The following is a 23,330-nucleotide window of genomic DNA, read 5'->3' as shown; positions in this document are numbered from 1 at the left end:
GGTTTCTGTAATACCCCAGTCATTTCTCATCAATTACACAATTGCTTGCAGTTTCCATAGGCACAGTAGTAACAGATGCTTGGGGATGGTTATTAGATTGAGGTCTTAAACTCATTTGATATTGTGACCACAACTGGGACCCGTCTTTCAAAGAGTTACAATTGATCCGATCAATCTCAACTATATGGAAATCCATTAGTGTCATAATTTTTTTCTCCAGTAATTTGTATTTAATATTGGGAAGAACAAGATACAATAATTAGCGCTTGATTATAGAGCGTTTTTTTTACAATAAATTGCATTAATCATCATGGACAGCCTGTGTCCTGTAACACAAAGGTACGCGATTGATTGTATGCTTGATTTTATGATTGATTATACATTGTAGTCGATGCTTGATAAATTTTGTGCCCCGATTGGGTAGAATGAAACCAAAATTTCAATAAGGAGGTCAAAAGTCATACCACATTTCTGACTTTTCCCTGTGGAGGAGAAAATATGATGAAAGCACAAAAAAGTTCATCAGACCGCATACATTCGTAATTCCGAAGCTTCGTTATTCCGAAGGTTCGTTAGTCCGAAAACGAAATTAGGTTCGTAATTCCGAAGGTTCATTAATCCGAAAACGAAATGAGGTTCGTAATTCCGAAAGTTCGTTCGTTCGTCCGAAAACTAAATGATTAACAAACCTTATTTCGTTTTCGGACTAACGAACCTTGGGAACAACGAACCTTATTTCGTTTTCGGATTAACGAACCTTCGGAACATCAAACCTTATTTCGTTTTGGAATATCAAACCTTTGGAATGACGCCACAAATGTTCGGATTAACGAACCCTTTTACGTTTTCGGATTAACGAAAATCGAGGTATAGGCAATTTACGTGTTTTGGAATTACGAACCTTCGGAATAAAGAACCTTCGGAATTATGAAGTGTAACCCATCAGACTACTTGATGTTACTAGGAGGGGGGGGGCAAATTTTTCTTTACATGCTTCAGGTGGCCTTTCTAACAAAAATATCAAATTTTTCTACTTTTCCCGGAGGAGGGAGGGGGGGGGCGTCCTTCATCAGCCACTTGGACTATCAAATAGATTTAAACAATAGGAATAGGCTGGCTTTGGAGTGATAATAGTCTAATTTTCATGGTAATGTAACAAGAAAATCAGGGATGTAAATTCAAACCATAAGGTGAGGTTCATAGACCTAATTTGTTTAGATGAATCCCTTGAAGAAGTTCAGTGTAGATTCAATCAGGGATTTCTCTCTGTAGAATTCACATTCTTGAAAATTGGAGTGTGATTATGAAATGTAATTGACCAAATGAGCATTGCCAATTTAAGGAAGCGAACGGTGGGACTGATTCCCACTGTAATAATATGTAGATTCAATTGGGGTTTCTTTACAGGTATTTTGTTTGAAGAGTGCACATTCATGAAAATTGGAGTGTGATTATGAAATGTAATTGACCAATTGAGCATTGCCAATTTAAGGAAGCGAACGGTGGGACTGATTCCCACTGTAACAATATGTAGATTCAATTGGGGTTTCTTTACAGGTATTTTGTTTGAAGAGTTCACATTCATGAAAATTGGAGTGTGATTATGAAATGTAATTGACCAATTGAGCATTGCCAATTTAAGGAAGCAAACGGTGGGACTGATTCCCACTGTAACGTGTGAATAAATTTACACGTGTAGAAATGAATCAAACGGTTTCATCTACAGTTTATTGTATTATATACATGATGGGGAATTCCCTGTTAGGAGAATGCTGAACATTTATTGATATGTTTGGGAAAGAAAAGTGGACTAAGTTAAGTATTTTTTTCTTACAATGCTATTTAAATATTGTACAATGTAGATTTAATGTCAAATTGTGTAGAACATTAGTAATTATCTTGTATAATGATAGTGTATGTGATTGTATGTTTGTATGTAGGCTAAATGCTCTGTAACATTGTTCAAATGAAAAATGCTTGTCACTTTTTTGTATGTCCAAACTTTTTTTTGCGATTTTCTTTTTTTAATATGAGCTCCGCGATTTGGAGGTTATTTGTAAATAAGAGTATTTTGAAGAAAAAGAAATTTTGTTGTTTTTGTGGTTTTGATTTGTGTGTCATGACTTTGCTGTGTGTTGCTTGGGAAGCCGATTCTTTTTTATCATGATTTTGGTGAAGAATTAAATTAAATAGCAGAATGGTGAAAGGTCCCCTCCCTCCAAAAAGAATGAATGAATTCATTCATTGATTTTAATTAATTAATGAATCAATGCTTGAATGAATGAATGCTTGAATGGATGGAAGGATGGATGGATGAAAAGATGGATGGATGGATGGATAAAGGACTGACTGAATGAATAGATTATATAAACTGAGCTCCAAAATAAACTGATCATATATCAACACTGGCACTATACAAATTCCACTGAGTCAAAATGAACAATATTTTTGCATAGCCTACCTTCACAGAGAGGCTATAACCCCTCACATCAATTGGTTTCTGATTCTGAATTAATCCCCCAAAATGGCAAAAAGAAAGACCAACTAAATTGAGACTGGATTAAACAAACTTCCCAAGTTATTGCACATGTCCTTCATGGGCACGTGTTTAACTTAAAAGTGATTGGCTGAATCACAAAGGAACTGCAGAGAGTTGATAAATGACTGGATCCCGGGACAGGATCACACATATCCCCATGGAAGGGTTCCACGCATGGACCTGGCCAGTTGTTGTTACTGGGGGTGCTGTGACAATGCTCAGCACCCCAGTAATCCTCCGTGGACAGGTACTGGTTCCATGAAGTTTGCTCTGGCAACAATTGCTCTGATGGAAAATCTGCACGTAAAGCCAAACATAAATCCTAATCTCCAAAATCAAATATATTTCATAATCCTTATCTTGACATTATTGTGAACCAAAAACTCTTATTACATTTGTGACACTGACTCTATTGCCTTCTGAGATAAGAAAGCCAGATTGAGCAAAAGTTGCAAGAGCAAGTATATCATTGCACCTGTCTTTTTTTTTTGTCGCATTTTTTAAAGTGAAATTGAAGGATTTTGTGCACACTAGGGGAATTTGTGAAAACTTTCAGTTAAAAAAACGTAAGTTTTCAAAATTGATGGGGCCAGGCAACTGCCCCGACGCCCTGATGCTCACAGCTTTGATTGAGGTGCAACTATAGCTTCTTGGTAAGAGGGAGGAATAATGGCTCTTGGAGGAGACAGAATCATGGAAGACAGAACCACTTGGTAATATCTGGACAGTGTGTTTCAACAACAAAAGGTAAGAATTCAATCAGTGATTAGCTGGTAATCAGCATTATTGTTTTTTTTTCCTTTTGCCAATTAAGTGAGATATAGGACAGTTTCTGAAATTTTGCATTGAGAATGTGAGATCAATCAATGGGCTCCTCGATTCGGTATCCGTTCCATTTGATCACCAAATTTCCAGAGTGTTGGCAATAGAAAAATAATTTGATGATTTATTGTTTATTTTGGAAATTTTGCTATATGAAAAATGAAGCTTTAACTTTCTCCCTCTGAAACCACGAAAAGAGACAAATCTTGTGAATGTTTGATTTTGCTCACTTGCAATTTCAGATTTTCTGATGCATGTACACAGTAAAAAAAAATTAAACTATGCTGTTTACTATGTGAACCTTACAGTAATTGTTTGAACAGATTAAACAACTTTTTAAATCTTAAGCAACAAAGTTTAATTTTCAATATCTAATTGTCAATAAATTAAACATGATTGTTTAAACGGTTAAACAAATACTGTAATGTTCATATAGTAAACAGCGTTGTATAAAATCTTAAACAGTGTTTTTACTGTGTAAGGCATACACATCGATCCCCATTGGGCAAACTTTTTCTACCCCCTCAAAAAGGACAATTTTTATTACGATGTTGTTCAAATAAAAAGTTCGAATTTGAATGCCCTCTACGTTTGACTGCAGACAGTGCAAGGGTCCTCTTCTCAATTTCTCGCTTGTCCCACCGATATACCACACAAAATGAGTGATTTTGAGCCTCCTGCTGTTGTCGTTAATATATTTGCAGTCATCGGGTTCATTGCAGTTGCTTACAAATCCTTGAGGGTTTTATTGTCGATATTGAAGAATGTCAAGACGTTTGTTTTGGCGAGACCGCTGGGCCTCGCTACAAATCCCAAACGGCATGGAAAGTGGGCGGGTGAGTATCGGGGACGACGGGGTGGTGCACCGTGCGCTAGCGGCTGGGGATGGATGGCCGGGTCTGGACACTTGTTCACTGCAACTTCCTGTGCAACCCAGGGTGACCAGATTTCACAAAATGAAATACGGGACAATCGACAAACAAAGAAATCAAAGAAGCCCACACACAGTGTTTAGACTCTTGAAAAAATGAACAAAAGAATGGAGAGAAAGAAAAGAGATGAATTGAGAAGGAAAGAAAATGAAGGATAAAAGAAAAAAATTATAATAAAAGAAGGATGAAAGAAAGATAAAGAAAGTTTTCTGTCATTCTTTGTAATGAATATAAAAAGAAAGGAAGCAAAGATGAATAAATGTGTGAAAGACAAAGGAGAGAAAGGAAAGAAAGAGAAAGGAAAGAAATGTTTCCTTCATTCTTTGAAAGAACGAAAATGGGAAGGAGGGGGAAGGGAAAAAATTAGAAGGAAAAATAGAAAGGGAGGAGAGAACAAAAAAAATGATGGAAGGAAAGAACGAAAAAGACACCGGAGAGGAAGTGAGACTTTAGGGGGTCCACCTGAATTTAGGGGGGGGACGCAGGAAAGAAAATTGACAAGCAAAAAAAAGTTATCAACCAAAATTTTAGGGGGTGTGTCCCCCACCTCAAATTTAGGGGGGACAGGACCTCCCATCCCCCCCCCCCCCTCTTCTGCCGCCTATGCAACCAGGACATGATTACCAAACACTTTTCATGAATTCAATCATATTCATTACATGCCGCTGCCCACAAAAACACTTTCTCATGCGTATGATGGGCGCGTTCGGTTATGGTCGAAGATGGTTGGTAAAAAGCTACAATCATTTTACCAAGGAATGATCCAACCTGCCATGTAGATCTATGCTGTACACAATGCACGCTTTTAAAAATCTTTATAATGTCGCTTTTTTGTCAAAAATACTTATTTCCATGTAGATCTAGTTGTGATTTATTTTTCATTCATAACTTGAACTGAGGGATCATGATTGTGTAGACCCTCTATTGGTGGAAAGTAAAACGAAAGTTGCAAGAAAATTGTCATTCAACAGTCTCTATTGCTAATTTGGAAAAATATAATCAAAACAATAAGCCAAACATTGCATTGCCATCCTTATTTATTCCAAGAAAAAAACTTGTCAAAAGGGTGAATTGGTATTCTAACGTTAGGAAAACTTAATTTTGGGAAATCTCTGGGTTTTTTTGACAAATGAAATAGTGCAAGGAAAAATGCCTCCCTTGGATGGTGTTACATTTTTTCATTATTTTTTTAGTGCCCCCCCCCCCCCTCTACTTGGTAGTAATTCCTAGATACACCCCTTGGGCAGCCATTTCACTTAAAACAAATAGAAACACAACCAGTGTATTAGGTTTGCTGCTGCCTCTATATTATTTTTTTTAGATTAGAAGGCCACATCATCAAACACTGTTTTAAAGAAGGAAAGGGTTAAAGGGGTTCTCGATCAAAATCATCTTGATATTTGTTGCTAGAATTGGCATTTATATGACTGTCAAACAGCAGTTTGAATTTTGAAAAAAACCCATTCATTCTTTCTTTTTGTCTAAATAGTTGTGACAGGAGCTACTGATGGTATTGGCAAAGCTTATGCCGAACAGGTTAGTAGAAAAAAGTTCCTTGCAAATACATTATTCGAAAGTCTTTTAACTTGAATTTAAAAGTTTGTCAAGAACTGCATGTCTGATTGGCTTAAATGGTCATTATTTTGAAGAAAGTATGAATGCAATCAATGATAAGTGTATATTGTCACATATACCAAGAATACAAATCACAAAAATATTAGTAAGCTGATGCAAGTTGTTCAGATGTCCCTGCTATGGAAGGATGTCATAAAGTAGGCATGTGTGATGCAGGATGAATATTTAATTGCATGTTATAGGTCTCTTGGTAAAAGTCATTTCATCAACTTTTTATTTATATTTCAGCTTGCAGCTAAGGGTCTCAACGTCTTTCTGCTGAGCAGATCTGCAGACAAACTCAAGGATGTTGCAACTCAGATCGGTAAGATAGATGATGATGATGATCATGAATCATGATGATAATGATAATGATGAGGGTGATGATAATGATGGTAACGGTGATGATGGTGATGATAATGATGGTAATGGTGGTGATGATGATGGTGGTGGTGGTGATGATTATGATGGTGATGATGGTGATGGTGATGATGATGGTGATGATGATGGTGGTGATGATAATGATGGTAATGGTGGTGATGATGGTGATGATAATGATGGTGGTGATGATGATGGTGATGATGGTAATGATGATGATAATGATGATGGTGGTGGTGATAATGATGATGATGGTGGTGGTGATGATGATGAAGATAATGGTGATGATTATGATGACAGTGATAGTTATAGTGCTTATGTAGGCGATGTCGGTTGTAGTAAAGAATAAGACAATATTTATAGTAAAATTCAGAAGTATCCTTGCTCTCTACAGTAATGCACATTATGCAGCATAATTACCCCCCATCTTGAGCAGAGAAGCATGATAGTGAAAGTGTTTGATTATTCAAACCCTTGGTGGTTCTCTTGCTGCTTAAAAGCCTGGTCCAACTGGCCGACGGACACAAAACCTACTCATAACGGATACAGCGTGCAAACAACATTTTGGGGTGGCTCCATCCATTTTTATCCCCTCCAGACAATGGGCGAACAATGAAATCACCAAGGACGGACGCTCGATGGATATAGAGTGTATGAAACACGTATGCAAAGAGTTCACAACGGATACATAACATTTTCCAATGGATGGCAAGATTCTTTTCCATTTTACTTCCTCTGTGCATCCGTAAGTGCACTGGGACCAAGCCTTAAAACACTCATTTCCATCCTTTTATCCTTATCTTCCCTCCCTTAATGCTCAGAGCAAAAGTATAAGGTGGAAACAAAGACATTTGCCGTTGATTTCACCAGTGCGGCAGACATGTATCCCTCTATCGGAGACCAGCTAAATGGACTAGACATAGGAGTCTTGGTTAACAACGTTGGCATGTCATACAGCTTCCCTCAGTACTTTTGTGAACTCGCCGATTCAGAGAAGGTAATGTAAAAAAAATGTAAACACATGTGCAAACGAGATGAAAAAAAAAACTTTTCAAGATGAGATTGTGAAATAAGAATACTGTTGAATTAATTTCCTTGTAGTTATTGAAGTATGATTTTTATGTTTGATTTAAGATATGCCAATTTTCTAATGCCTTTATTCTTTAAATATAAGCATTTCCCCAAAAGTTGTGGGCACAAACTCTCAAAAAGGAAATAAATCAAAGAGTGAATGAGGACATAATTGGACACATACTTTATTCAACGTAATAACGAAACTTGGATTGAGAGGTTTTCTGATGAGTGTTGAAAGAACGCTCATATTTCTCTGTTCAGTGGACCATATCACTTGAAATTTATATCAGTTATATAAAATAGATGCTGGTTTGTGATAATAAAATTATATACAATATGATTTGGTAACTTTCACATTACACTCATTTAAAGTGTCATGAACTTTTTTTGTGGGACACAGTGTAAAAAAGCTGGATAGAGCTTGTATGCTGCTCTACACACAACCTTGCAGCTACAGAAAAGGTACACCATGGCACAATTAGCAGTATATGGGGCCATAACAAAACCCATAAGAAACAACGCACATACGCAGATGCAAGAGAAAAATTGTGGAACTTTGTGCGTGCTTGACCTTTGACTACTTTTTAGTGGCCTAAAACGAGTGTGTTGTAGCTCTATCCAGCTACTGATATTGATGACCCCAACAGCGAAAAAATTTGAATAAACGAATAGAGAAATATCACGCAAGTTTGACCTCGGAAATTTTATTAATATTGGAATTAAAATAAGAAAGTCTTTATTTAAATTGATGTAACATTATGAAGTTATAATGTCTGTATTATTTCACTTATTTTCACAAAAGGGGGATGTGTGCATCATTTGTACTTTAATGTTTGAAGTGTCAAATATTTCCATTGTTTGTCAGTAATGTATAATCAAGTTTGATTTCTCATGAAACTTCTAAACCCCTCAAAAAAAGTTTTGCAACTCGGTTTTGGGGGATGATATCTTTTTGGTTAATGAAGTATAAAAGATGAAACTGGTATCATTGGAAAGCTGAATTATTTGTCTTTACAATGACATGCCATTTGCTGTGATTATGTAATCATGGAATATGCAATCACCCTGAACATCGAGAAAAGTCAGAAGTGAAATGTTGCAAAATGCATTGATTTCCAACAAGAGTCTCCATTTCTATAGAATTTCCACCATGCACATGATGCAGGTGACAGTGAATGCACTCGGTCCATCCTCGAAACAATTGGAAATTCGCTATTGCAAACGACGCATTTTGCAACATTTCATGTCTAACATTGCTGCGTATTATCATGTCTGTGTATTTCATGATAACACTAGCATTACAAATGACACATGATTGTAAAGGAGAATAATCATGCTTTCTAAAGATATCACTTTTACACATGATGATGGCACATTAAGAAATTTATTAGCACTCAAACTTGCAGTTTGAGTTGCAGAACTCAAACATGACATGGCAACAAATTTTTGCAACATTTCATTTTTTACATTGCTGCATATTTATCATGTCTGTGTATTTCATGATAACACTAGCATTACAAATGACACATGATCGTAAAGAGGAATAATCATGCTTTCCAATGATACCACTTTTACATATGATGATGGCACACTAAGAAATTTATTAGCACTCAAACTTGAGTTGTGGAATTTTTTTTGAGGGGTTTATAATTCATCAGTATTCAGTCTAGGTCTTTCCATGAGGCCGAGGATTGCATTTGTTTACCCGGTACTTCTAAATTATTTTTTTTTTTGCTTAATAGCCTAATCATGCCCCATTCTGCACAATTAACTTCTAATGTATGTGGTTAAAGTGATTACAGATTGTACATTTCAGCTTACATTTAAAATCAGGCAAATCAGCGGAAAATCTTTTGATGTATACAAGTGTCAATATTACTTGTAGACCCTCCCCATTCAGTTATTTGAGATAGTGATGTCATTTTGTTTTTTGTTATTTTCATTTAAAGTTTCTTCCCAACATCATCAATATCAACTGCCTTTCTGTTGTAATGGTATGTATGAAAAATTATTTATTTTTTTATAAATATGTGTAAATTTACTTTTAAATTCAGAGATATTAATGTATAAATCTTGTTTTATTTCGTAATTCTCCTGGAGAAATTACAGGAGATCCCGCCCGCGCATGCGCAGTCATTACGTTCGCAGCATTGATTTGGCAGTCATATTCCGCCATTTGGGGTAAGATAAAAATTGCTTTTTCTTCCCCTTCTTCGAGTTGGTTGCTGGAAATTATGCGCTAGAGCTCTTTTCTATTACAACCTCCTTCTGATATCGACATTGGGTTCGAGTTGGAGTACTTCATGACGAAAATACGATTATGAATCGTGATTTCTTGAATGTGGGTACCAGCCCGCCGGCGACTCAGTCGCAGCGGAGTGCGGTTTCTCCACCGGGCCAGACGCCGGCGAAGCCGGGCGCAGGGACCCGTTCCACGAGCCAGCAACCAGCGTCGCATCAACAGTCTTCGTATTCGACTTCGTCGAATACAGTTATAGATAACTTCATGATAAAGGAGATATGATTGAATCTCCGTCGGGCTTTTCGGGCATAGGTACCGATATGGCACTATTGAAAGCCAAGCCCAATAAAATTGTCAAAAACATAAAGATAAAGGAGATATTAAATCTCCGTCGGGCTCTTCGGGCATAGGAACCGATATGACACCAACAAAGCCAAGCCCAAAAAGAATAAACCTTCCCCCTCAACTTCAAACTCTGAGTTTGAGGAGAGACTAAATTAGAATCGCTTTTAACCAGTCAGGGAGCCAGTTACTCCCCAGGCATAGGTCAGCCATTATCAAGATAGTATTCTGAGGCTGTCTTTTTACGATGATAATAATGGTTATGATGATCAGAATTCTTAAATACAGTTCCACGCAGGTCAGGTCCATGTGACCAATGTCAATGATGACAATTCACAAGCTCCAGATTTCGAGAGTGGGGAAGGTGAATGTGATGTGGGCCAATTAAGGCCCAGGCATACCGGCATTAGCCGCTAAGTTTGCCCAGCCCCAAGAGAAGGGGCACGGCAATTGATAACCTTGGTCGATATGCCAAGAGTTAATGCTCCCATTTGGGACAAACTAAAACAAGTAGGCCTAACTAGACAAAGAAACCTGCAACTACAAAAAATTCAACGTTCACTAACCAGAGGTTTGACAGCATTCATGCAATCTTTAGACCCAGAGAATATTTCTGAAGCTCAACAAGATTGCCTCGCTTTGCTCAGCAATACCAATTTTGAGCTAAATTGCACAAGGAAACGTCTTATCAGACCTGATATGAATATGAAATTTACACCATTGTGCAAATCTTCCCAAGTGGGCAAGTTCTTATTTGGAGATGATCTTGCTAAGCAAGTGAAAGACCTGAGTGGGCAGCTGCAGGGATGATGAGAGGCCAATTGAAGGACAAGCAATTCAAGTCTCACACATATCACCCATATGCTAGGAATAAAACCAGTACTCGTGAATCTGGATGGGCTCAATCAGCCCAACATGATTTGTGGTCAGGCAACCAGAGGGTCCTTTTTTAGGGCATCCCCAGTGGAAACGACACAAGAACAAGGGTCATGACCAGTGGCAGAACCCAGGCTCGCAGAGCAGAATGCCTCTCAACAGCCCCTTTCCCCCCAAAGCAGGGTGCATCTTGGAAGAAAACAAAGTAACTACTTCTACTGAAGAGACGAGTTAACTCAATGATTATTCAAAGTTTCCTATTGGTGGCCGAATGAGGCATTTTGTAAACAATTGGAAAATATTACTTCTGATCACGTCATCTTATCAGCTGTTGAAGGGTAAATTAGAGTTTGAAAATTTATCTATTAAACCATACCGTTCACTACCCCACACTGTTTTCATATCAGAACAGTTGAAGTAATTCAAATCAAGAAATTATACACTTACTTGAGGAAAAGGTGATTGAACAATGCTCCCATGAGAATGGAGAGTTCGTGTCCAACATTTTTATTCGGCCCAAGAAAAATACTGGGCCAATTAAGAGTTATTCTGGATCTTTCTGACCTGAAAAAGTATGGCTGTCAGCATTTTAAGATGGATAGCATACATACAGCAACACAATGTCAGAAAAATTGTTTTCTTGCCTCAGTGGACCTCCGGGATGCTTACTTTTCGGTCCCAGTTCACCCTTCAGATAGAAAGTACTTAAGATTTATTTGGCAAGACACGCCTTTTCAATTTACATGTTTACCAAATGGTTTGAGTACTGCACCACGGCTCTTTACCAAAATTTTGAAACCAGTGTTTGCCACACTGCACCAAGCAAACCACATCTTAGTGGGTTATCATGACAACACCATTACAGAAGGCAATTGATGCCACGGTTGGCCTTTTATCAGAGCTTAGGTTTATTATTCACCCTGATAAGTTGGTACTCAAACCATTACAGGAAATTACTTTCCTTGGATTGGCCCTTAATTCAGTGAATATGTCCATTACACTCCCTTCTGACAAGGTAAATGAAGTTAAAAAGTGTTGCCTATAGGCCTCCTCCAAACTAACTTGCCTAGTATTAGAGCAGTCTCCAGAACAATTGGGAAAATTGTACCATCATTCCCTGCTGTCCAATATGGCCCTCTTTTCTATCGGGCTTTGGAATTTGACAAAATTGTAGCACTGAAAATTAACAAAGGTCATTTTGATAGACCCATTCAACTCTCGCAGGCAGCTCGGTACGATCTTGAATGGTGGATAGCAAACCTGCACATTGTATACTCGTCTTTGAGAGTAAAGAACCGGACCTGGAGGTGTACTCCGATGCAAGCTGTTCGGAATGGGAAACTACATGTATAGAGCTAAATTCTAGTAAATTAAAGGTGGGCGATGGAATGCCGAGGAGCTTGTCAAAGCTCAGAATAGTGAGATTGATTATCTTGAATTACTGGCAGCCTTTTTCGGACTAAAGTCCTTTTGTACATCTATGAAAAATACCATATCCTACTACGCATAGATCATGTAGTTGTAATGAAATTGCAAATGCAATCTGTAAATGGTGTTTAGAGAGAAATATTTGGCTGTCTATTTCTTATATTCCAGGCAAGCTAAATGTAGTAGCTGACAAGCTGTCTCGTAAATTCAATGATAGGACAGAGTGGACACTGGATAAACAAGCTTTTAACCAATATGCTCCTTACTTTGGCTCACCAGATATTGACTTATCTGCATCTCGACTAAATAATCAATTGCCTAGGTATGTCTCTTGGCAACCCGATCCTAGTGCATTCTTGGTTGATACATTTTTTTTTTCTAAACTGGGCCAAGTTGAATTTTTATGTCTTCCCACGTATTTTGTCTCATGCCAAGTTGCTTGCAGAAATTTCTGAATGACAAGGATATACGGGCTTACTAGTTGTCCCATATTGGCCCTCACAATTTCGGTTTTCCTTGCTCCAAATTATAGGGAAACCTGTAGAATTCAAGAGGAGGAAAGGGTTACTAACTTTACCCTTCTCAAATTTCACCCCTTTTGAGATCACATTGATCTATTATGTTGCAGGATCTCCGGAAACATTTCAAGAGACTGAATAAAAAGACCACAGAGATCATAAGGTCTTCACGGAGAGACTCTACTAAAAATCAATAATAATAATAATGCTCAATTCTTGTAAAGCGCATATAGCATAGCATGTCCCTATGCGCTGTATCTACATAAGAAAATGGAAAAACTTTATTTAGACAAAGGTTGGAGTTATGTTCAATCATTAAGACATTAATTGGAGTTCTTTACAAATTTATATGAACACCGAGCTGGTTATAGTACCTTGAACACTACAGAAGCACCTTGTCTAAATTTTTAGTTTTAGATGGTCCTTTAACAGTGGGAACTCATTCATTAGTGCACCACTTTATGAAAGGAACCTTTCAACTTCGACCACCCAAACCCAGGTACACTAACATATCTGGGATGTTAAATTAGTGTTGAACCATTTAAGGAAGCCAGCACCCGAGAGAACCCTTAGCCTCAAGCTCTTGAGCCTGAAAATTGTCACCCTCTTGGCACTAACCTCAGCGCAGCGGGTGCAGTCGCTTCATCAGTTAAACATTGAGCATATGACTCTTAAGGATACTAGTAGTGGAGCTACGTTTTGCTTTGGTCAACTACTGAACAAGACAGACCAGGGCATATGAAGATATGACATTGGAAGCTTATACCCTCTAGATAAGCGAATGTGTGTTCTTGATTATCTAAAACATTATATTCGAAGAACAGAACGTCTGAGTGGATCATAAAAAGTTCCTTTTTATCAGCTGTCAGAAGCCTCATGTGAGGATAAGTTAATTTATATCAAACCATTTCCCTTTGGAAACGAGTAAATCTAGCTGCAGCTGGGGTAGACACTGATTTCTATAAGGCGCAATCCACGAGGGCTGCGTCGGTGTCAGAAGCTGAGAGGTCAGAAGTTCCCATCGCTGCTATTATCTCAGACAGGCTGGATAGACTAATGAGAAAACTTTTAACAACTCTATCATACGCTTTGGATCAGAAAAGTGACTTCTCAGCCTCCTTGTTAGGCAGTGCCTCATACTCGGTTGTAGAGCTTATGTTGTGTTCACACCAGGGTTGTGACTTGGTGTAATTTTGGTATCAAATATGCCTCCTGAGCTTTGAAATCTCCTGTAATTTCTCCAGGAGAATTACGAAATAAAATAGAAAGATTAAATGAGAACAAAGTTTGAAATTTAATATTTATTTTATGAGTAATTTGGAGGGAGAGATTACAGGCCCCCCACTCCCTCCCATTACTCAAGGGCAAAATTAGCTCTAACTTGTTCTCATCTTAGTTTAATCTTTCTTGCTGTTTTATCAGGAGTCATATTTGATGCTTTGAATGATGACTGCGCATGCACGGGCGGGATCTCCTGTAATCTCTCCCTCCAAATTACTCATAAAATAAATATTAAATTTCAAACTTTGTTCTCATTTAATCTTTCTATTATCCTTAAATTGGCAATGTGAAGCTTCCTTTTCTGCTCTTTCATCTGAATGGCATCTAGGGAAGAATTTCATGAAGAGTGTAGTCATTGATAGACACTTTATAATTTACTCTTAACCAATCAGATGCAAGGATTTCTATTAGCTTGTAGCATTTGTTAACTTGAATCAGGATAGGAGAGCTTGTTTATTATATAAATATACCATCAGATTGGTGATTGCTGTATAGCTATCTGAATCTGAAAAAAAGATACTCATTTCTCAAAAAACAATTACTTAATTCAGCTTGGAGTTATGTAAAGTGACAACAATGCGCATAGACATGACTACACACAAGAGCTCTTGGTAATTATTACCGGGGGGGGGGGGGGGGTATTTTACAAACATTTAAATCTGACTTTGTATCGCTCGTATATTCTCGGTTGAGTGAGATAGAAAAGGCTGCACCGCATTGGTCAATCAATGCTAAGGAGACACATGCTACTACATGTTAATAATCTGTTAATGTAGTCTGGGGCCTGTAACACAAAGGTTGGCGATTTATTGTACGCTCTATTTTTACAATTGATTGTACATTGTAGTCAATGCAAGCAACACTTGTTATGAATAGCAAAATCATTCAGTCACCAAAAAGCTTATTATAAACCATAACGTTATCTTTTAATTGTCTTATCTTTATTCATTTTTGTTTTGTTTATAGATGACCAATCTTGTTCTTCCTGCTATGGTGGAAAGGTAAGACAAACCAAAAAGAAAAAAATACAAGCAACCACCCCCTCCCACTAAATACTACTATTTTATTAGCCAGTAAGCCTATGTATACAAGTTACAATCAAAGCATTTTATTGTTGTTATTATTATCATTATTATTATTATTATTACTATTATTATTATTTTACATTTGAATTCATCATGTTACAGTTTCATCTGAAAAGCAATCTTTGGAAGTCGTGTTTTTTTAGATTTATTTTTTAAAAAGTTGGTTTAAAATTCAGTGCAAAACTGCTGAATTTTGTGAACAGAATCTTACACCTCTAAAAGCTCTGGTCATGTGACATATGTATATCATTGAGTATGCAAATAGCCGCAAATGTACCTGTGTATAGTGTCATTCAGATAAAAATAAAATCAAATTATTTCATGGAAAATACATTGAAATGTTAGAGTGAGTGAATAAATATTGATTGAAATATGTTAGGAAATAATTTAGGCTGATTATGTTTTAGAAATTAAAAAAGTGAAATTCTTGCTAACTTTTTGAATCACTAAAGCCAGCCTGACACTTGCACGATTTTGTGTCACGCATTTGCACGACTCAAGTTGTGCCAGTGCGCAAACTAGTCGTGAACTGGTGTGAAGTGTGCGTAAACACGTGACTGCGTGCCATGTCGGGACGAGAATTTTGAAATGTTAAAAAAATTTGGTCACGACAAAATTTAGCGACCGGGTCGTGAACTATGCGCAAACTGTTCGTGAACTCATTGTGAACTCGTCGGGACGATTCGGGAGGATGCGTGGCAGTGCGCGCCATGTCACGAATAGTTCACGAACAGCTCACGTCGTGTTCACGAATAGTTCAGCACGACACTGTCCGAATTGCGCAAACTCGTCATGCCAATGCAGGAAGTGCGTTAACTATGCGCAAACTATGCATGAACTCGTGCCAGTTCGTGTCAATGTGGACACTGACGGGCACGCATTTGTGAACTCGTCGTGAACTGTTGTGAACTATGCGTGAACTCGTCGTGCCAGTTTGTGTCAATGTGGACACTGATGGGCACGCATTCGTGAACTCGTCGTGAACTGTTGTGAACTATGCGTGAACAAGTCGTAAACAGTGCGGGAGCCTCCCAGTTCGTGCCCAAAATGGCACGACTTGCCACGACAAAATCGTGGCCAAAAGTCTTGCAAGTGTCAGCCTGGCTTAACTGTACTTTCTAAACTTTTTTGTACATATAGAGGTGCATATCTCAATATTGTCATCACACGGGGTGTTTACAATAGCAAAACTTTGCTGTTGGGGAAATTGGCACTGATTACTGAAAGTGTCAATTTTTTTGTGCGTTGTTCAATTTGTAGCCTAACGGCAATTCGCGCAATCCGATAAAGAACATGAAATAAACTTTCATACTTTCATTAAAAAATGAAATTTATTCAAAAGTTGGGTCAACGTTAGATCACATAGTATACGGCAATTGGCAACTCTTATCCTGTGTTTTCTTTTTATTTGCAGGAAGAGAGGTATTATCATCAATGTCTCGTCTGCTTCTGGAATGAATCCAAGCCCAATGCTAACAGTCTACTCTGCTACTAAGGTAAAGTTTTGTAACCTATACTACCGGTATACATTATTCATCTTTATTTGCCAATAAAAAGCAAAATCTAAACATTAAATCATTAGCACATCAAACCAGGTGGGTGTTTCATGAAGCTGTTCGTAAGTTAAGAGCAAATTTCAGAATGACTGGTGAACTTTTCTTATGCGTGTAAACATCATCAATGAATATACCATTTTCTCCCCCATTTTCCGTAAGAAAGGATCACCAGTCGTTCTTAAAGTCGCTCTTAACCCTATCTAGGCCGGGGTATTTTGGGAGTTCATAAAGCCGGGGGGGGGGCCTCCCAGGCCCCCCCTTAAGATCTCGGCCGTCGACCGCGCGATTGCGCCGAAAATTGGCACGCGGTTTGCCTGGGACATAATCTACAAGATTGTATAGTAATTTATTTCATGCGAATTGCTATTGAGTGATTATGCTAATTTATGCGTAATTAGTATGCAAAATCATACTTTTACCTTTTTAACTCCCTGAATAAAGCTCCAAATGTACTAATTTTTGGTATACAAACTTTTTGTGATGTTTTTAGCAAGTGTAGATGAAAAAAATTGCGATATCAAATCATTTTCTTATGTATTATATTGTTTTTTGCAATTTCTTATGTATTTCTTTGTTTTTTGACCTTTTGTTTTTCATTGTTTTTTCAATGAAATTTGTTGGGGACTCTTCTGTGATCATAAAAAGCATAAAATAAATATATTTAGACCAACAAAACTAAAAATAATCATACATTTATGAATTTTGGTTGAAAACACAATTTGCATTGACTTTGTACACAAAATCACGTTTTGAGCAATTTTTGGTCTGACATGCACTTACATAATGTTGCGTAATTTCGGAACCACGTACCCGGGTGACGCAAAATTGGTCTCAAAAGTTGCGCAAGACTTGAAAGTAAAAAGTCAGCGAGCGGCGCGGTCAAAAAATTTTGCTCGGCGAAATTATCGCGCGATACGTTGAGGGGGGGGCCTCCGAGGCCCCCCCCCGGCCTAGATAGGGTTAACTTACGAACAGCTTCATGAAACGGCCCCAGGCTATAAAAATAAAGAAAATCCACATACATGTAATATTCAAATGTAAGAATAGAATTAAACCCCAATTGTTTCATAAAATTTAAGTATGACTCAGAGTCGCACTTAAATGCCGATGCGTACATGATATGCAGGGCAATCTTATTGATCAATACACAGTGACACCGATCCCCTTTGCATGATTAGACCAATGTGGTCAGGTCTTTCATACCGCACGCAATTAGACACTTAAGTGTGACTCTAAGTCATACTTCAATCTTTGTGAAACACACCCCCCCCCCCCAGACCCTGACATAAAAAGTTCAAATGCCAATGGCAGGGCAAACAAAACTAAGTGTACAAGAAACAATACAGGAAAATAGATAATATACAGGAAGAAGGGGGGGGGGTTATAAAAGAAAGGAACAATAACATCCCATTCTATCTTATTGATAAAACAAATTAATTTCCCATGAGAGGGGGCACCAACCTCTCCTATTAAAAGTGCAATGTATTTCAGATTTAGCAATAATAGTGGCTTGGGTAAATTGGCCTACTGTGAGTAAAATATTCTGTGACCATAGACAGTTACTACTAAGGAGCAATTTGACTTAGAAGAGGTATTATAACATATGTTTTATATAAAGGATTTGCAACTGTTGTAACTTTGCCATTATAGCAACCACCATGGAAACCTTGATTATGATTGGCTGCTGAGCCCTGTTACGAAGGTATATGACTTATGTCAGTTAAACTGTATTTTGAAAGGGGGGAAACTGAACAAACGGTTCTTGATTATTATATTTAAAATGGATTACTTGTTTGTTTATCTTTTCAGGCCTTTGTGGATTTCTTTTCAAGAGGAATAGATGTAGAATACCGCTCTAAGGGTATACAAGTACAGGTAAAATAATGGATTTGTTTCCTTTTGGATAGAAATCATAGAAACACAATGAACCCTTGGATTGGTACACAAAATTACATAATCTTCGCCACTACTTCCTTCATCTTTCTGGCCCAATCCTCTCTCTGTACTTTCTATCTATATCTCCTTTTAATTCTCCTTTCCCTTCCTCACTTTTTCTCTGTCTGTCCCCCTATGCCTTCTTTATCCTTCCCCATTTCTCTTTTTTGTCTCGCCCACCAGAGGTGAAGGCGAGACTTAGGGATCCAAATGTCGTCTGGCGTCCGCTGTCCGTCCATCACAAACCGTAGTGACATATAACTCCATAACCGTAAGTCGCTTTTCAACCAAACTTGGATGGTAGATGGACTTGGGGGACCTGCATGTTATGCTGCAGTCGGAGGTCACATGGTAAGGTCAAAGGTCATTTTCAGGTCAACGTTAAAGTTTACATGCAAGACTCTCTTATGACACCTAACTTCGCAACTGTAAGTCACTTTTCTACCAAACTTGGATGGTAGATGGACTTGGGGGACCTGCATATTATGCTGCAGTCGGAGGTCACATGGGAAGGTCAAAGGTCATTTTGAGGTCAACGTTAAAGTTTACATGCAAGACTCTTATGACACCTAACTCCGCAACCGTAAGTTACTTTTCAACAAAACTTGGATGGTAGATGTACTTAGGCGACCTGCATGTTATGCTGCAGTCGGAGGTCACATGGTAAGGTCAAAGGTCATTTTCAGGTCAACATTAAAGTTTACGTGCAAGGCTCGTATGACAAGTGTTATTCCATCCCTGTCATTTCACAATGAAGTTTTGATATAATTATCTTGCGTGCCCTCGCAAATCACAATATTTCTGGTTATTTTCATAAGTGGGGGCGTTGCTTTTGCCTTGTTAATACTTTTCATTCATGCATGTACAATGTGCCTCATTATAGTGGTTATAATTTGCGTATACTTAATATTTATTATGTTCAATACAATTATGATTTTATTTAATTTCAACAATTTATTTTCTTGTATTAAGAAGTACTAGTAATTTAATATCATTTCATGTAAATTGTACACATGTTTTTATTCAGCCTTTGGCTGCGAGGCATGTTTTTAATACCATTATTGAATTGAATTGAATTGATATTTGAGCAACTTTGGGCCTGACACACACTTACATAATGTTGGGTAATTTGTTAACTGCATGGCCAGGCATCATGAATTTTGTTTCTAAAGTGATACTTTAGAGAAATAGTCCTGAAACTTTGTGGCGTGAATCTTTTGCGTTAATGATTTATTGTGAAAAATGTTGAGGGGGGCAAGCATTAGAGTGATTGGAATAAAAGTTATAAGCCTATGATTTTACAGTCGAGTTCAACTAAAAACCACTGTCTAAATTTGTGTTTTCGTAATGGAAATATAACACTAGTCAGTAAAACTGAACTCCTTGCCACTAATCATTAAATTTCATATAACGCAAACTCTGCTCCAAGCCAAAATTAATAATTTATAGGATTTTTATAGTTCTTCTAATTAATGTAAATTGATTTTGTGTTACTAAATAGGTTCATTATTGCGGATTGAAATAATCGCTATAGGGTATTCATTCGTCTCGCAATCTACTATGATCAACAAGGAAATTCGTGATCACTCTCGCAAAAAGTGTTCACTGGCTTTCTAGGAAATTCGTGATCACTCTCGCAAAAAGTGTTCACTAGCTTACAAGTTCACGAGCTTTCGAGTGCCGCTGCAACTCTTTATCTTTGTCACTTGATAAAGAGTTGCAGCGGCACTCGAAAGCTCGTGAACTTGTAAGCTAGTGAACACTTTTTGCGAGAGTGATCACGAATTTCCTTGTTGACCATAGTAGATTGCGAGACAAATGAATACCCTCTAGCGATGATTTTGTGTTGTTTGTAATCAAAATTGATAGCCGAGGGTTCCCGAAGTTGAATAAGGTAAAGAAAATGCATAAACAACAATTTTAACAATTCCATCTGTATTAATAATGATAATAATATCATATTTTACCAAGGGAAGCCACTTCAATAAAATATTTAAGCAATTCCATCTGTAGTAATAATAAGGATAACATCATATTTTACCCAGGGACATGATTAACATGATAATGTAATTTTGTGTTGTTAGGGGTTTTTCATAACAGTAATACACTGCTCTTAATCTGTCTCTTTATGTAGTGCGTAATGCCGTTCTACGTTACAACCAAACTGAGCAAGCTCAGACGCGAGACGATGACCATCCCCAGCCCGACGTCGTACGTGAACAGCGCCCTCGCTGCGTTAGGGTCAGGGAATCGCACCAACGGCTGTCTAATGCACAATCTTCAGGGATGGGTTGTTGGGTCTGTCCCTGAGTGGGTTTTAGATAGTGTTCAGATGTCAATACATAATGCCATTAGGAAGGTTAGCCTCAAGAAACTAGCAGAGAAGAAGACCAAATGATCACCATCTTTTTTTTGGAGGGGGAGTTTCAAGAAACTTGCGATCAATTGCAAGGCTACTTGTGGTCCCTAAATCAATTGTATGTCTTGTAATTGATTGTAAATTTCTGATTGATTTCTCATCTGCTTCTTGTTCAAGAACTAGCAGAGAAGAAGACTATTAATGATCACCATCTTTCGGGGAAGTTACAAGAAACCTGTGATCAATTGCAAGTCTACTTGTGGTCCCTGAATTGATCATATGTTGTGTAATTGATCGTAAATTTGTGAGTGATTGTTGAGCTGCTTTTTGCAGCATGGAGTGTAATCTGATTGGATATATTTAACATTGATCTATCAGTTGTAAAATGGCAATGGAACGTTTGCAAATATTTTCTTGTAACTCCCCCTTAGTCGATAGATTGCCACTTGGTCTACAACTGCTTTGTCTACTATTTGTTTGGTCTTGTCCCACTTGATCTAATCCGTGTTAGTCTTCAATAAGACCAAATGACTGTCTTCTCAGTCGTTATTTTACCAATTGGTCTACAACCGTTCTTTCTACCTTTTGTTTGGTCTAAAATAATATAAACCATTTAACCCACTTACCATTTTGTTCCCACTTGGTCTAGTTTGTCTAAAATCAGTTTGTCTACCAACCGTTTGGTCCAATTACCATTCAGTTCCTTATTCCATTATGTCTAAGTTCCACTTAGACTTTAACATTGACTAATTTCTGTTTGGTCTAATCTCATATGACCCAGTCCTACTTCTACAATCAGGTGGGTGTTTCATAAAGCTGTTCGTAAGATACGAATGACTTTACGCACGACTGCGATCCTTTCTTGTGCTAGGTGATGCATCCCTATGTCATTCATTTAGGATATATAAGAACATGTTACTTTACAAGTAGCTTTATGAATCACCCACCAGTTTGTCTACCAGCCACTTGGTCTAATTACTATTTAGCCCACTTACCATTTTGTCTATTTCCAAGTTGGGCAATACCCATTTTGTCTATTTCCACAAGGTCTACCACCACATGAAATGAGACATAGTGGAAATGAGACGAACTTGGCTTTAGACTAAATAAAAATAAGATGAAGTGGGTATTAGACCAAGGGGGTGTTTCACAAAGATTTAAGTATGGCTTAGAGTCGCACTTAAATGTCTAGTTGCACGCAGTATAAAAGGCATGACAGCATTGGTCAGATCATGCCAAGAGGACGCGCACTACTGCGTATTGATCAATAAGATTGCGCGTTGCATATCATGTACGCGTCGACATTTAAGTGCGACCTAAGTCATGCTTAAATCTTTGTGAAACACCCCCCAAGTGTAGACCAGACAGTAATTAGGCTATGAGTAGACCAATTGGACTAAGACCATGCGGTATCAGACTATCTGAGATGTATACCAACTGCTTTTAGACCAAGTCTAGTACTCTATTAAGTTCTATTCAAATTAAGGAAATAATCCAATCATTATTTAATTTTTTTATTCATTTTTTTTTCAATAATTTTTAGGCTTTTAAAAGGCACATAAATTAAATATCTAAATTTTGGGAAGGTATATTTGTACTCAAGCGCACAAAGTACAGAAATAATGGTTTAGAAAATGTTGGTTTGCACAATTGAAATATGAAATTTTCTCTCGTGTGATATGTGATACGGCTGTCAATTATTTTCCTCACGTGCCTGATATTCTATTTTTATTGTAAATTCCTGATTATACTTGGTGATATTGTCGATTTCCTTGCATATTACGTCAAATTGACTTCAAATTATCCAGAACTTTGACTGATTGCAATATAAGACTTGTGCATACTGTATGAAGAGACAAATAAGAGATTACATGGAGTTGAATTCATGGCAAAATTAGGGGTCTGTATGCGGGTAAAAATGTGTAAGTCAAGAATAAATATCAAATTTGCTTATATGCATGTCTATTATAAACCTGGGCCCTGTTGCATAAAAGTGACTATTATGGTAACTTTGACATCCAATGGTAGGTACCATGGTAACACAGAACGTCAACCAATCAAAACCAAGCATTTCATGCAAGTAACCGTAATGTGAGATATGGTGCACTAAATGGTAAATTTAAAGAGAGAAATTTTTAATACATGTGTTTAAAAGATTTCATTTTGTGATCAATGTAAGTATTGTTTTGAACAGGGTGTTATGTTATGGGTTTTTTTTCAGTACATGGTTTGAGGTATTTTACTAAATCCTAAACAAATAATATAATAATAATAGCTGGATTTATAAAGCGCTTTTTGCCTGAGGATACAAAGCGCTGCTATTATTATTATTATTAGCAACCATCACCG

General features: G+C 37.5%; 1 protein-coding gene and 1 long non-coding RNA gene across 2 annotated transcripts; one reads left to right on the top strand and one right to left on the bottom strand.

The window, feature by feature from the left end:
- Positions 1-289: 289 nt before the first annotated feature.
- On the bottom strand, positions 290-2,080 carry LOC121417000. Its single transcript, XR_005970291.1, has 2 exons — positions 758-2,080; positions 290-551 (listed from the first exon to the last, which is right to left on the bottom strand). It is a non-coding gene; the product is annotated as an uncharacterized LOC121417000 (long non-coding RNA).
- A 1,858-nt stretch (positions 2,081-3,938) lies between these two features.
- LOC121416999 (very-long-chain 3-oxoacyl-CoA reductase-B-like) lies at positions 3,939-23,030 on the top strand. The gene is made up of 9 exons (XM_041610540.1): positions 3,939-4,197; positions 5,783-5,829; positions 6,157-6,232; positions 7,107-7,282; positions 9,309-9,353; positions 15,013-15,047; positions 16,546-16,627; positions 18,497-18,562; positions 20,757-23,030. The coding sequence occupies exons 1-9, from the start codon at positions 4,020-4,022 to the stop codon at positions 21,018-21,020; spliced, it is 969 nt and encodes a 322-aa protein (XP_041466474.1). The 5' UTR covers positions 3,939-4,019; the 3' UTR covers positions 21,021-23,030.
- The last annotated feature ends 300 nt before the right edge of the window (positions 23,031-23,330 follow it).

Source organism: Lytechinus variegatus, chromosome 6 (genome assembly GCF_018143015.1).
Source record: "Lytechinus variegatus isolate NC3 chromosome 6, Lvar_3.0, whole genome shotgun sequence".
Taxonomy (NCBI): domain Eukaryota; kingdom Metazoa; phylum Echinodermata; class Echinoidea; order Temnopleuroida; family Toxopneustidae; genus Lytechinus; species Lytechinus variegatus.
This window is presented reverse-complemented; position numbering and strand designations above follow the sequence as displayed.

Coding starts and splice junctions, on each gene's coding strand:
- LOC121416999 (XM_041610540.1), top strand. CDS start 4,020: ATGAGTGATTTTGAGCCTCCTGCTGTTGTCGTTAATATATTTGCAGTC. Junction 6,233..7,106: donor GGATGTTGCAACTCAGATCG/GTAAGATAGATG, acceptor CTTAATGCTCAG/AGCAAAAGTATAAGGTGGAA. Junction 15,048..16,545: donor CTTCCTGCTATGGTGGAAAG/GTAAGACAAACC, acceptor TTTTATTTGCAG/GAAGAGAGGTATTATCATCA.